Source organism: Musa acuminata, chromosome BXJ3-4 (genome assembly GCF_036884655.1).
Source record: "Musa acuminata AAA Group cultivar baxijiao chromosome BXJ3-4, Cavendish_Baxijiao_AAA, whole genome shotgun sequence".
NCBI lineage: Eukaryota > Viridiplantae > Streptophyta > Magnoliopsida > Zingiberales > Musaceae > Musa > Musa acuminata.
The window spans coordinates 1,838,374-1,851,775 of record NC_088352.1 but is presented as its reverse complement, the minus strand read 5'-3'; the positions used below and the strand labels follow the sequence as shown (position 1 = coordinate 1,851,775).

Here is a 13,402-nt window from a genome sequence, read left to right as displayed (position 1 = left end):
GTCATCTGGGGCAGTTGACGTCAGCCCGAGTCTTGTCGCAATTATTATCCTCATCAATAACTGATCCCATGAGAGAAAATATTTTATGATATAAAAAATTATATTTAATGAATGATTACGTGACATTATAATACCTAAAAAATCCATAGTAGCATAACCATACTTTTTTCTTTCTCAAAATATTTCTTCTAACACAAGGTTAAGTAATCTTGATACGAATAAAGCAAAAGCTTGTTGAAATATATTTACTATTGGTACTAATACATTAAGTTAAATTGTAATGGAAAAATTATATTTAGCAATCATAATCATAAAAATAACATTTATAACAAATATAAAATGTATTCGATCATTTGTAAATTAATGATCATAATATTATATACGAATCCGAACTAATAAATCGATACAAATCATTTCATAATAACATTTCTTATGCAATATATAAAATCGGCATGCATTGTTTCCATTTCATGATTAACTCCATGTTAGGATTCTTCTAAATTACAGTTAAATAAATTAATTACTTCAACAATTTCGTTTACACAATTCACATTTTTCACATGACCGACAGGTGAAGCGGAAAACACACGAGGGACCAAAAACCCAAGTCGATCGTTGACGAAGGCAATTATTAGCCCACGTAAGCTGGGACCCACATGCAGGCCAAAACCCTAAACTTGGGTGCGAAACTGGGTGTCGGTTGGACGTTGCGCTTCAAGATGATCGAGCGGGGGGGTTTGGTCGGAGGAATCAGCTTAACCCAACGAGACTTCTTCTTCTCCCGTTCTTCCGGCGATCAACGATTGCCGACCTTAATTGCCTTTTTCTCTTAGAGTTTTCGGCATTTTGGTGGTGGTTCGTCTAAAAAAAATCGTCTTTTGTTTCCCCTTTCTTCTACATCTCGTATCGTATTTGATCCGAGTACAAGTACCTGTCTCGCGGCATCGGAGCTACTGGTGCCATTCTTGATCCAAAAGTCCTTTCTTTTTGTCTTATCTGTGAGTTCTCGGCCCTTTTTGGAGAGCAACAAGGCAACCTTTCTCAGCATTCCACGTGAAATCTAGGACAAGCTTAAATTTCTCAGCAGATATCGCTGTTGAGTGAAGAAATCCGGTTCCTTTTTCGCCCAATGATGCTTCCGGTGGCCTCTGGATCTTAACGTTCCCTAGTTTTATCTTAATTTCATGGTTTGTGTAAGTTCAGATCTCAACAATGAGCCCCATTTTAGTGAGAAAGAACCATGAAATACCCGAGTTTTAGGCGTTGAATGGTAGTTTTCTGAGGAAATCTCGACAAAAGAGGAGGAGATATCGGTTCGCAGATGGTGGCTCCACTGTCTTCACAGGTTTCCGAGGATACGGAGGTCATGGAAGAGAATATTGAGCTAGCTGGAGCTCAGATGAAGCGGAAGGAAGCTCCCGAGGAAGGATCCCGGGATTCCGGTGAAGGATATCGGTTTTCGGATTGGTCTCCCTTGCGATGGTTCAGAATGCTGTCCGAGGAGATGCATTGGAGCTTTGTATTCGGCGTCATCGCAGTGTACGGGATCAGCCAGGGGATGGGCGGCTCCATATCGAGGGTTGCTACGGACTACTACTGGAAGGACGTTCAAATGGTGCATCCTTCGGCGGCGCAAGTCTATCAGGGAATCACTTCGATTCCTTGGATCGTCAAGCCTCTCTGGGGTCTTCTTACTGATGTACTCCCCGTGGCTGGGTATAGGAGGCGACCATACTTCATCTTGTCAGGTAAGGAGGCCAATCTCATTCCTTCCTTCTCTTATTTGTTGAGCATATTATTTATTGCAACTGAATTGTTTTGGAAGTGAATTTAACTGTGGGTTGCATCATCACTCTGCATCTTGCCAAGAATCTTGTTTTAGTGACTTATGATTGCGAAGGGTGCCATTAGTTGTCCACCAGTGGAGGATATCTTAGGTTTTCATGTAAGAATTGTGCAGCTGAGAAATAATGGATTTTGATTTTTTTTTTTGTTGCTTGTTGTGATGTCTTAAGTTGCACATTTTGGTGGCGCTTCATATCACAAAGCATTTTGACCATATGTTTATGTTTTCAGTAGGATCATCTGCAGGCTTTCTCGCTTATCCTCTTTGCATTGGTGGCTCTTGACTTGTAGTCATAGGCTTCTTGATCCTCAAAAATAGCTCAGAAGGTAGTAGGCTTGAGTAATACATAGAGATTGGATATCGGAGAAGTAATATAAGAAATATTAATCTAGATTTGTGTTCTATCTAAAGTTAATTTAACTTTTAGCAATCACTTGATCCTAATTAAACATGATCTTGCTATTGTCATTTGTACAAGCAGCTTCTGTGTTCCCTTAAAGACTTTATTATCAGCGACTCTTGTCTTTGAGATGCTATCGGCAAGATAGAAACTTCTGGCTGTAGTCATAAGAAATATCTGATACCCAATTTGCTATTATTTGCCTATACTTAGAAAGGAAGCTATGATTTAAATCTTTTTGCCTCTTGCTGCCTAGTCTCACATTAGTGATGTTGGCTGCCACTACTGAGGTGTATTTGGTTGCCCTTAATTGTACCACAGATGTCCAATTACAAGCGACTAACAAAATACACTTGTGGAGATGCTTGTACAAGAGAATGACCATGCATCTGTCATCTAGCCAGATCCTACAAAATCAACTACAGTTATTTTGGTTTCTGGTGGTTTTCCATGCAAGTGTTATAAAGTAAGGCCCTAACAAACAGAATTGCATTTAAATTGCAATGCAGCCCCAGTTTGCAGGCAACCAAATGCAACCTGCAATTGCAACCAAGTTAGGCCGGTTTTATAGTTAAATTGAAAGCATGAACAACCAAATATGCCCTAAGTAGTTGTATACCGATCATAGTGCTGATTGTTCATTAGATCTTTTATATTAGTTACAATGGTATTTTTTTTGTTGTTTCTACTTCGGACTCTTAACTTTTCCTTTATTCCTGAAGTACCGAATATACAATATTGTCGTTATTCTTATGTTCCGAATCTTGAATTCGTGTCTGTATACTTGCTTTGTTTTTCTTGGCATTTTGTTTATTCTGCACCATCTTTATGTATGATCTTATTTGTTGATTCATAATTATGAACTTTTAAGCCATATCTTCTGCAGATGTTGAATCGCGTGAACTGAGAATATCTCTGTGGAAAATGCAGGTCTTTTGGGAATTTTATCAATGCTTACTCTATCTCTGCATAGCAAACTCCATGTCATATTTGCTTTGCTGGCGATGACCATAGGAAGTGCAGGTGTGGCAATAGCAGATGTGACTGTTGATGCCTGTGTTGCACAAAACAGTATAAACCATCCTTCCCTTGCTGCTGATATGCAAAGCTTGTGTGGATTAAGTTCATCTATTGGAAGACTTTTGGGTTTTTCCATCAGTGGCCTACTAGTTCATGCAATTGGTTCTCAGGTTAGCTTCTTAGAATATCCAAGTCAAGCATTTTTTTTTTCCATATTAATTCCTTGTCACTCACTGCCATGATAATAGCAATGGTTGCATCAGAGGATCCAACTTGCATCTTGATCCTGGATAACAAATCTAAAGGTTCACTGTGAAAAACATTTTCTCCCTTCCGAGTTTTACTTTTGACTGATTGTTTCACATTCTTCTATTCTAAAGGGCGTACTTGGCTTGTTAAGCATTCCTTCGGTGCTTGTACTCTCAGTTGGCATAATGCTAAAGGAGACGCACATACCAAACTTTGCTTATGGAGAGGTTAGATTCGATTAATGGAATATGAAAGTAAGTTACAGTCTCAGCTTTGATTGTTTTATTTCATACTCATACAGTATCTTCTTATATCAGGTCTTTCAAAAGTTGCAGCAAGCCATCCGAACAATGCGGACAACTTTACAATGCCCTTCTGTGTGGAGACCTTGTGTATACATGTATATGTCTCTTGCCTTAAGCTTGAATATTGAAGAAGGAATGTTTTATTGGTACACAGATAAAAAATCAGGTCCATCTTTCTCTGAGGTATTTATGCTCCTTTGACCGTAAGAACATCACTGGTTCAACTCTTGTAGTATATGTGATCTCCATTTTCATGCAGGAAACAATAGGCTTCATCTTTTCCATTGGCTCTGTGGGTTCTCTTCTTGGAGTGCTACTATATCAAAACATTCTGAAGGACTATCCGTTCCGTGGGTTGCTTTTTTGGAGTCAGCTGATTTCTGGTATCGCTGGAATGCTGGACTTAGTTATGGTACTTCGTCTGAACTTGAAGTTTGGGTTACCTGATTATTTCTTTGCTGTGATTGATGAGAGTGTCTCACGAATGGTTGGTCAATTCAAGTGGATGCCACTTCTTGTGTTGAGTTCCAAGCTTTGCCCTCCTGGCATCGAAGGCACCTTCTTTGCCCTGCTTATGTCCATCGATAATGTTGGCTTACTCACATCATCATGGGCTGGTGGTCTACTGCTTCATCTTCTAAAGGTTACACGAACAGAGTTCGGTAATCTTTGGGCTGCCATATTGATTAGGAACATAATGCGAATTGTACCTTTAGTTCTTCTATTTTTAGTACCGAAAAGTGATCAAAATTCTACACTTCTTCCTGCTGACATGCTTGACACAGATGATAATACTGAAGTTCTTGAAGAAGACGTTGATGATATCGAAGATATTGAGCTGGTTTCACTTGTCAGCAAAACTTGATATCAAAGTGGAAGAAGTTATGCCAAAATCAACGAGCTGTTGTAAGTTTGGTTTCACTCGGGGTTTCTTCATTTATGGCTTGCTTGAGCCAATGGTTCCATTAATTTGATTCATAGAAGGTCAAGATGTTTGATGCTTGAGTTGTTTCCATATAGTAAAAACAGATGGGACCTCCAAAACCAAGACAGTTTGCATGTTCAGTATTCATTTCTCTAACTAGAAATTAAGATCAAAAAATGAGTCTCGTGGGGTCTTTGTTCTTGAAATACATGTTACATCCAATGTGGAATATAATGCATGACCAAGGGATCCGATGCCATTTCATGCAATTCCCTTTTCCTTCTTGGTATCATCCAAGTGCTGGGAAATAGCTGTTGTAAATAGTACTGCCATTTCTTCAATGCGAGTCTGGTTTGTTGAGCACTGCAAGGTTCAAGAATCATTCAGGCTTTGTGCAACGGTGATGATGAACATTGATTGATTGTGTCAAAGCTATTATTTACTGTGAAATGGTGATAAATGCTCCATGGACTTAACGTAATTCACTTGATAAATCAGATTGGTAAATTGGAAACTGAATTATGCATAAATTTATAACCGAAGATTAGTTAATACAGGAGATAATATCTTTATTGAGAATGTCATATTAAGCAAAATTAATGACACAATAATCCTTTTCCATTATTGTGATTGCTGCTTCTTGAACATAGGTAGGATCCAAGAGATGAGTTTAAGTTGACAAGTGAAATAGGATGCAGCTGTTGGCACATCTTCATCAGTCTAGTGAGAAGGTCAAACAAGGATCCAACATGAAAGCTTCACCCACCACCACCTAAATTTGCGAAGCTTATGTTTCAACACAATCCTTCTTGAATCCTATTGCTCAACCTCTTCATATCTTAGAATAAGACAGCATCCTCCGGTGCTCTACGTAATGTGCAAGCCACTATCATAACTCATGTGGCTGAGGTAAGAAACATCAATGCAATGGAGAAGTGACTTGGATCAACGGTGACAACATCATGGCCTCCAGAAGATTGGGAAAGGTCGACTAGCCCCTCCCAACAACCATCCTCAAGGGTGGACTATATATATATATATACCAAAAATAATATAATCATATTGCAAGACATTATAACTGACACAAAAGCTCACTAATAAGAATATCTATTTGAAACTTGTTTTATGTTAGATTTGGTTGTTCATGCTTGTCCGACCAAGTCTTTTTTTTTTTTTTTATCTAATCTGAAGGTAAGCTACCTCGGCTCTGAGAAAAAAAAAAAAAAAAAAAAAGCTATATCGAGGGCATAATGCTCATTCAACACTCCGTAAATGGTTGGATTAGTTAGACAGGTCAAACTAAAGAGTAAGTTTGTGTGCTCAAAAAGTGCTCCTTTTTCATAGTAAAAATCTTGGTTCATTTTATCCATATATCATGCAACTTATGTAGTAATAGAGTGAAAGACTTGATCATAATTGTTTTTCATTTGCATCGGACTATCATTTTTGCTAATTACACCTCTCATGTCGTGATGGTCAATCATGACCATTGTTTGATTGTGACTTATCCGATGAGGTCATGTGGTAATCGGTGATCTACCTGTTGGCCAAGCATCGTTTACATGTTGATTAAGTATCGACAATATATCGATCACAGGTCATCTATAGGTTGACCATATGTTGCCTATGGGTTGGTTACATGAACTATATCCGTTGGACTTCGATGACCATTACGTCCTTCGCATGAAACAACAAAAGTAAAAACTTAGCATTCATTCATAATCTAAGTGGAGTTGATATATCAGGATAAGACTGACATATTGCTACATGAAGCTGACATATCAGCCACATCATTTTTATCATAATAATACTCGATCAAACTTAGTAAACCACCCACACCGACATAATTCAATCCGATCACATCGGGTCAGTTGAACTCGACTCGGGTCCGACTCGCGAGTGAGTCGGCCACTTGATGTGTCATGATGACCTCTTCATCGACGTCGGCACTCGCCGGCCCACCGTCAACCACCCACACCTTCATCGTCGGCCAACTCGGCCATGTTTGGAGAACAGCGATGGGACACATACGAACCGTCCGCGTCCGTGGATTGCAATCATCGTGCGACTGGAGTTGGAACTCAACGGGTGGGGCCATCTGGTCACCGTCCCACCAACTCTCTAGTCGCTCTTCACCCGATCTTGCACACGACTTTCGTTACGAAGACCTCGAGGGTCGGCTTCTTGCTCGCCAATCTCTCTTATCGGTACTGGAGTCGTGGCTTGAGTCCGGGAGAATTACCTTCCCCGCACGAAATATCGTTTTTATCCTTATCTTGGTTATATAATGGCCCATCGGATCCCCGCTTCAAGGCAGCTCTCCCACCAGAGCTGTTCCCTTCTCCCCCATCTCTCTTGCCTCTTCTCGCTGCTTCTTGCGGGGTACAGTTTGCCCACTTTTTCTATCGATCTGAGGGAGATTTCGGTTTGACTCTTTGGAAATTCGATCTCTTGTCTTCCTTTTTTTTCATCGTTTTCGATCTTTTTTTTGCTCATTTTCCCCCTTTTTTTTTTTTACCGAAAAATCGGTTTTTTAGAGTAGCATTGGTCTTTAGGTTTTGTTAAGATCAGACATTTAGGGATTTAACGAGTGGAGAGATCATTCTCTTTTGTCGGTGGGAATCGAATGGCTCTGATATCTCGATCCGGTCAACCACTGTCTTCGATGCTGCAGTTGGTAGCTTGAGGACGGCGGGGGAGCGATGGTGGTGATCAACGTGCGGCGGTCGACGATGGTGCGGCCGGCGGAGCCGACGCAGCGGCGGCGTCTGTGGAACTCTAACCTGGATCTGGTGGTGCCGCGGTTCCACACGCCGAGCGTGTACTTCTACCGGCCGGACGGGTCGGCGGGCTTCTTCGACGCGGCGGTGATGCGGCAGTCGCTGGCCCGGGCGCTAGTGCCCTTCTACCCGATGGCCGGGCGGTTGGCCAGGGACGAGGACGGCCGGATCGAGATCGACTGCAATGGCGAGGGGGTGCTCTTCGTGGAGGCCGACACCGACGCGGCGGTGGACGACTTCGGCGACTTCGCGCCCACCATGGAGCTGAAGCAGCTGATCCCCAAGGTGGACTACACCGACGACATCGCCGCGTTCCCGCTTCTGGTACTCCAGGTGGGCTTACCGCTATCCATATACACCTCTCATGATTTACTAATCAATTTATATATGTGTATATATCATGTTAATTGATCTTTATTAGCTGACTTTCAACTTTAATAAAAATAAATAGTTTTCTATAACTCCATTATTCCTAAAAATGTTAAATTCTTAAATTCTTAACTAAATTTTGCTATTACTAATAAAAGTTTTTAGTAGCAAATATATTAATTGTTAGACTACTTAAATAAGTTTTATATCGAATAGAAGGATGTGCAAGTCCTCTCGGAAAGCTGCAAGTTCAAATCTCTTGAAATAGTATATCATTGTATCGAACAGAGGGGTGCGTAAGTTCTCTAGGAAAGTTGTAAGTTCAAAACCCCTGAAATAGAAACAGAGGGGTGTGCAAATCCTCCTAGGAAAGCTGCAAGTTCAAATCCCCTGAAATAGTATATCATTGTATCAAACAGAGGGGTGTGCAAGTCCTCTAGGAAAATCGTAAGTTTAAAACTCCTGAAATAGAAACAGAGGGGTGTGCAAATCCTCTATGAAAGCTGTAAGTTCAAATCCCCTGAAATAGTATATCATTGTATCAAACAAAGAGGTGTGCAAGTCCTCTAGGAAAGTTGTAAGTTCAAATATCCTAAAATAGTATATCATGGTATCAAATAGAGGGGTGTGCAAGTTATTTAGGAAGTTGTAAGTTCAAATCCCTTGAAATAGTATATCATTCTATCAAATAGAGGGGTTTGTAAATCGTCTAGGAAAGTTATAAGTTCAAAACCCCTGAAATAGAAACAGAGGGGTGTGCAAATCCTCTAGGAAAGCTGCAAGTTCAAATCCCCTGAAATAGTATATCATTGTATCAAACAGTGGGGTGTGCAAGTCCTCTAGGAAAATTATAAGTTAAAAACCCCTGAAATAGAAATAGAGAGGTGTACAAATCCTCTAAGAAATATGTAAGTTCAAATCCCCTGAAATAGTATACCATTGTATCAAACAAAGGGGTGTGCAAGTTCTTTAGGAAAGTTATAAGTTCAAATCTCCTAAAATAGTATATCATTGTATCAAATAGAGGGGTGTGCAAGTTATTTAGGAAAATTGTAAGTTCAAATCCTATGATTATGGATTCAAGATAGTTAGGTAGGATGTCAATTTAGATAGGGTTGGGTTTGAAAATGTCAGAGATGTTGGTACCTTTGAGACCTAAGAGACAGAAATATAGAAAGCCATGACTACAAGAAATCTCATGAAAAATACTCACACTAATTGAAAATTCTGTATGTCATCGTTGTAGTTAAAGTAGAAATATTTATGCCTCAAGTACATGAATATTTGTTTTTGCTTGTTTGTGGATCAGGTGGAGGCACAAACTTTATAGCATTATCCACTTGCTGACCTTTTTCCATGTATGTTTTACTACTTGGCGATGTTATTTATAGTTGGGCTGTCACCATCCCATCCCCATTCAAGGTTGACAGTCTTGGAATCGATAAAACATGATCCACATGCAGACCATTTGCCATGTGTGTCGACTTTCAGCTGTCAACGTGAATTATGGTAAGGCTGTCATCATGATCCCCATCCAGGGATGGCAATCTTGGAATTGCGGCCATGTTGAATTGCCTACAGCCATCTGTCATGCCCCATAACTTTCCATATGAATTCTTGTAAGATATGCGAAGAAAAATTAAGGTTCACATCAACAAAGAACCAAAAAAAAGAAATGAAATGATTAAAAAATTAAACAGCGGAAATTATAGAATTATATGCAGTATAATGAGCTAGAACACGTCTCTTCTATTGTTACTACTTTGCCGACATCGTGGTTTTCTTTGCTCTGCTTCATGTCGACGAGGGCCGTGACTGGAACAGTGTGATGTAGTAGTATGTTACGGATGCAGGTGACGTACTTCAAGTGCGGCGGCGTGTCGCTGGGCGTGGGAATGCAGCACCACGTCGCTGACGGCTTCTCCGGCCTCCACTTCATCAACTCCTGGTCAGACATCGCCCGTGGCGTCGGTGTGCGCGTGCAGCCCTTCATCGACCGCACACTCCTCCGCGCGCGCGACCCGCCCACCCCATCCTTCCCCCACGTCGAGTACCAGCCTGCCCCTCCCTTAAAGGCTGCCCCCTCCACACCGCCGACCTCTCCCCTCTCAGTCAACCCGGCCAAGCTGGGGTCCGTCGCCGTCAGCATCTTCAAGCTCACCCGAGCCCAGCTGAACCTCCTCAAGGCTAAGGCGCCCCCGGGCGGCACCTATAGCACGTACGCCCTCCTCGCCGCCCATGTGTGGCGGTGCGCCTGCGTGGCCCGTGACCTCCCGCCCGATCAGCCGACCAAGATGTATATCGCGACCGACGGTCGGCAACGGCTGGTGCCGCCACCCCCCGAGGGCTACTTCGGGAACGTGATATTCACGGCCACGCCGATGGCGGCAGCCGGGGAGGTGGCGGCGGCGGGGGGTGGGCCAGCCCCGACGGCGGGGACGATCCAGGAGTCGCTGACGAGGATGGACGACGCATACGTGCGATCGGCGCTGGACTACCTGGAGATGCAGCCGGACCTGGCGGCGCTGGTGCGGGGCGCGCACACGTTCCGGTGCCCCAACATCGGGCTTACCAGCTGGGTGCGCCTGCCCATCCACGATGCCGACTTCGGGTGGGGGCGGCCGGTGTTCATGGGGCCCGGCGGCATCGCCTACGAGGGCCTCGCCTTCGTGCTGCCCAGCCCCACAGCGGACGGCAGCCTCTCCGTGGCCATCTCCCTGCAGCCCGACCACATGCTCGAATTCCAGAAGCTCATCTACGACATCTGAACGCCTGCAAACTCAAACGGGGGAAACTTTTGCTCCGGGTACGTTCGCTATTACATGCTCGATCACCATAATATCTATAATGATGCTTTTGTATGGATTTATCCACACCTGACTCAACTTGGGTGATTTAGTTAATACTTTTTTTTTATATATAAATATATTAATATCTAATGTTGATGTTTCTTAAAAGTGGATAATGACTTTTAGATGTACAATGATCCTTAGCTCTCATCTGACATGAGATCGATCATCTTAAGGTATTACCCAAGAAATTTGTTCTTCTTTTGCATTCAATATCGATATATTTAAATTCATTGTTTGCTTCTGTCATCCTTTAGATCAGTTTGGAAGTAAGGTCATTGAACTTCTTCCATTTCTTATGAAAATAACCTCTCCTTATATAGATAAATTTATGTTATAATAACCATATCGATCCTGTTCAAACCTTATATAGACCGGAGGTTTGCGGGTCGAGTTCCTATTTCTTTAGTACAAGTGTGATGTATTGTCTATGATTTATGAAGAAGTCTATTATCGAAATAAATAATTCTTGTAGAGTTCCTATTTTTATAGTACATTTTGAATTCAATTAAAGCTGTTGAGATTGCCTTGCATCTTTGACATGATATTAGTGGTTGCCTCCATGTGAGTTCTTGTTGGCGGTTGATGTGTATCCTTGAACAAAAATAGTGTTATGATTCGAGTGAGCTAATTAACCTATAACTCTATTTGATCTAAATCACTGACTAAAATACTTAAGCTAAAATTATTATGATACACTCATCAAATTCTTATAAGTCAATCTTAATCATTGTCCACTTGTGATGTGGGATTAATACAGATTGTCGTATTCCAAGATGCAATATAGAGCTCATTCCTTGGATAGTCCCATTTGAAGCATATTTCTGCTGTCAAAGATTTGCATCGCTGGTCACCACCACACGTTTCACATAGAACAGGGATTTCAACATGTATCTATTTGTTTCATTACAGACCAAATGCAGTCAAATTCTAAGTGGCTGAGGGGGTTCAAAGGATAGAAACCTTTCTCGCCACTGATCCAAGCTACTTGGTCTTGCCATGCAATTTTCCTCTTACCTACCCAGCCATTTCCTACATCTCTACATATTGCAACGCTTTGATCCGTTGGTCCCCCATCCATCGAGCACCTCTTTGACAACTCAGGTTTCAAGGGTTCCATATGCATCTGAAACTCCACTGCATCTTCACCACTCTGCAAGTAACATTAGATCAACATTAAGAATCAGCCATCCACAAATCCATGCACAGTTTGTGCTTTCGGGAGGATCAAAATGGTACTGCTAAAATAATTTGATTCAAATTCTAGCAGTGTACAAGTGCTAGGTTTGGAAGCTTCAACTACACTGTGGTTCTTCCCTTTGAAGGGAGCAGCTTCGTTTGGAAAATGCAATCTTTCTGGTGGAGCAATTACAGTACAAGGCAATGACTTTTTGTGAATTTGCTTCTTTGAGTCTGCAAATGGTTTTCAGATGGATTTTCCAACAAGGTGTTGGCATCTCTTTTAAAGAAACCTGAAAACAAAAAAAATGAATGTATATAATGTAGCATTCTGTGATACCTTAAAAGATTATACTTAGGGCATTGTGAAATTGAATAAATGACTGCTAAACACAGGAAAGAATAGTACTTGACTTCAGCCCAGAGTCTCAGCTTCTTTTGTTTTGCTTTCTGAAGCCTTTTCTTCTCCACTTCAGCTTCCTATGGAGATAAATTAAAAGTTTATAGCCTTTATAATTGACAAAAGATAGAAGTTCATATTTTCTCCTAATTTTAACACCTTATAATCTCTTAGTAATTTATATCAAAAGAGCTGATTGAGTTCTATTGGCTTCTTCCTTGAAACTAAAATCATTAGATCCAAGGAAAAAAGGCAGTGAAAAATGAAGACAAAGCTATTGGCAATTTGAACTATCAATTTAGTGTGCCATATATATATATATATATATATATATATAAACATTCATTTCATGATCAATAAAACAAAATAGAAAATGCTAAAACTACTGAGATGGACCTTAGTGGTCATAGTGGTGGTGGTAGATGTGGATGGGACAAAACACTTGTATAATGTTGTTGATGGCCAGATTCACTGAACTGCCCTTCCTCTCAATTATTTCTCTCAAAAAAAGCATCACCTTTCCTTTCCGGTGCCTGTGGAGACCAAACCTGCAACTCTTTTCTTTCTTTCTTGCTCCGGTCATGGAATGATGGAAACTTCGTTCCTTCCCCCACCCTTTTTAACTAATCTCCATGAAATAATATGTTCTTCTTGATCACTGAAACAGACACCAACAAGGAATTTAAGTGGAAGAAAAATGCTTTCACCAACCATGTGAAAAGCCATTGGAGATAGCAGCTTTACATTCCCGTGCTTGTAGCAATCTGACCTATGCATCCTCCGGATTTGTCTGCAATCGACTGCTAACCAACTCTTACAAGGAAAACAATGGCGAGTGTTGGAGCAACTTTATGCCGTGATTGATGGGTCAACACGATCTGGTCCAATTATGAGTGCGTAGAGCTGTCCACATGGTTGCTCGAATGAGGGTGGTTGGCATCGAGTCTAAGCTTTGTCTCTAGAATCGATCTGAGGTAGAGTAAGGAGTTGCTCTTCCTCTCTCGCTGGCTTGTTGCTCCTTCATCGTCAAGTTTATGTACAAAGGTCGAAGTCAAGAGGAGAATTTCCCGACTTACCCCT

At 41.4% G+C, this 13,402-nt stretch overlaps 2 protein-coding genes across 3 annotated transcripts; both read left to right on the top strand.

The window, feature by feature from the left end:
* The first annotated feature begins 712 nt into the window (after positions 1–712).
* On the top strand, positions 713–4,925 carry LOC103980296 (probable folate-biopterin transporter 2). Of its 2 annotated transcripts, XM_018824732.2 has the most exons (6): positions 713–1,748; positions 3,177–3,436; positions 3,647–3,742; positions 3,833–4,003; positions 4,080–4,232; positions 4,606–4,925. In XM_018824732.2, the coding sequence occupies exons 1-6, from the start codon at positions 1,322–1,324 to the stop codon at positions 4,792–4,794; spliced, it is 1,296 nt and encodes a 431-aa protein (XP_018680277.2). In that variant the 5' UTR covers positions 713–1,321; the 3' UTR covers positions 4,795–4,925. The 2 variants fall into 2 exon arrangements, with proteins under 2 accessions (XP_018680277.2, XP_009394927.2); XM_009396652.3 differs by having other exon boundaries at positions 4,080–4,925.
* A 2,123-nt stretch (positions 4,926–7,048) lies between these two features.
* On the top strand, positions 7,049–11,276 carry LOC135637140 (hydroxycinnamoyltransferase-like). Its single transcript, XM_065149593.1, has 3 exons — positions 7,049–7,127; positions 7,420–7,858; positions 9,748–11,276. The coding sequence occupies exons 2-3, from the start codon at positions 7,448–7,450 to the stop codon at positions 10,660–10,662; spliced, it is 1,326 nt and encodes a 441-aa protein (XP_065005665.1). The 5' UTR covers positions 7,049–7,127; positions 7,420–7,447; the 3' UTR covers positions 10,663–11,276.
* Positions 11,277–13,402: the final 2,126 nt, after the last annotated feature.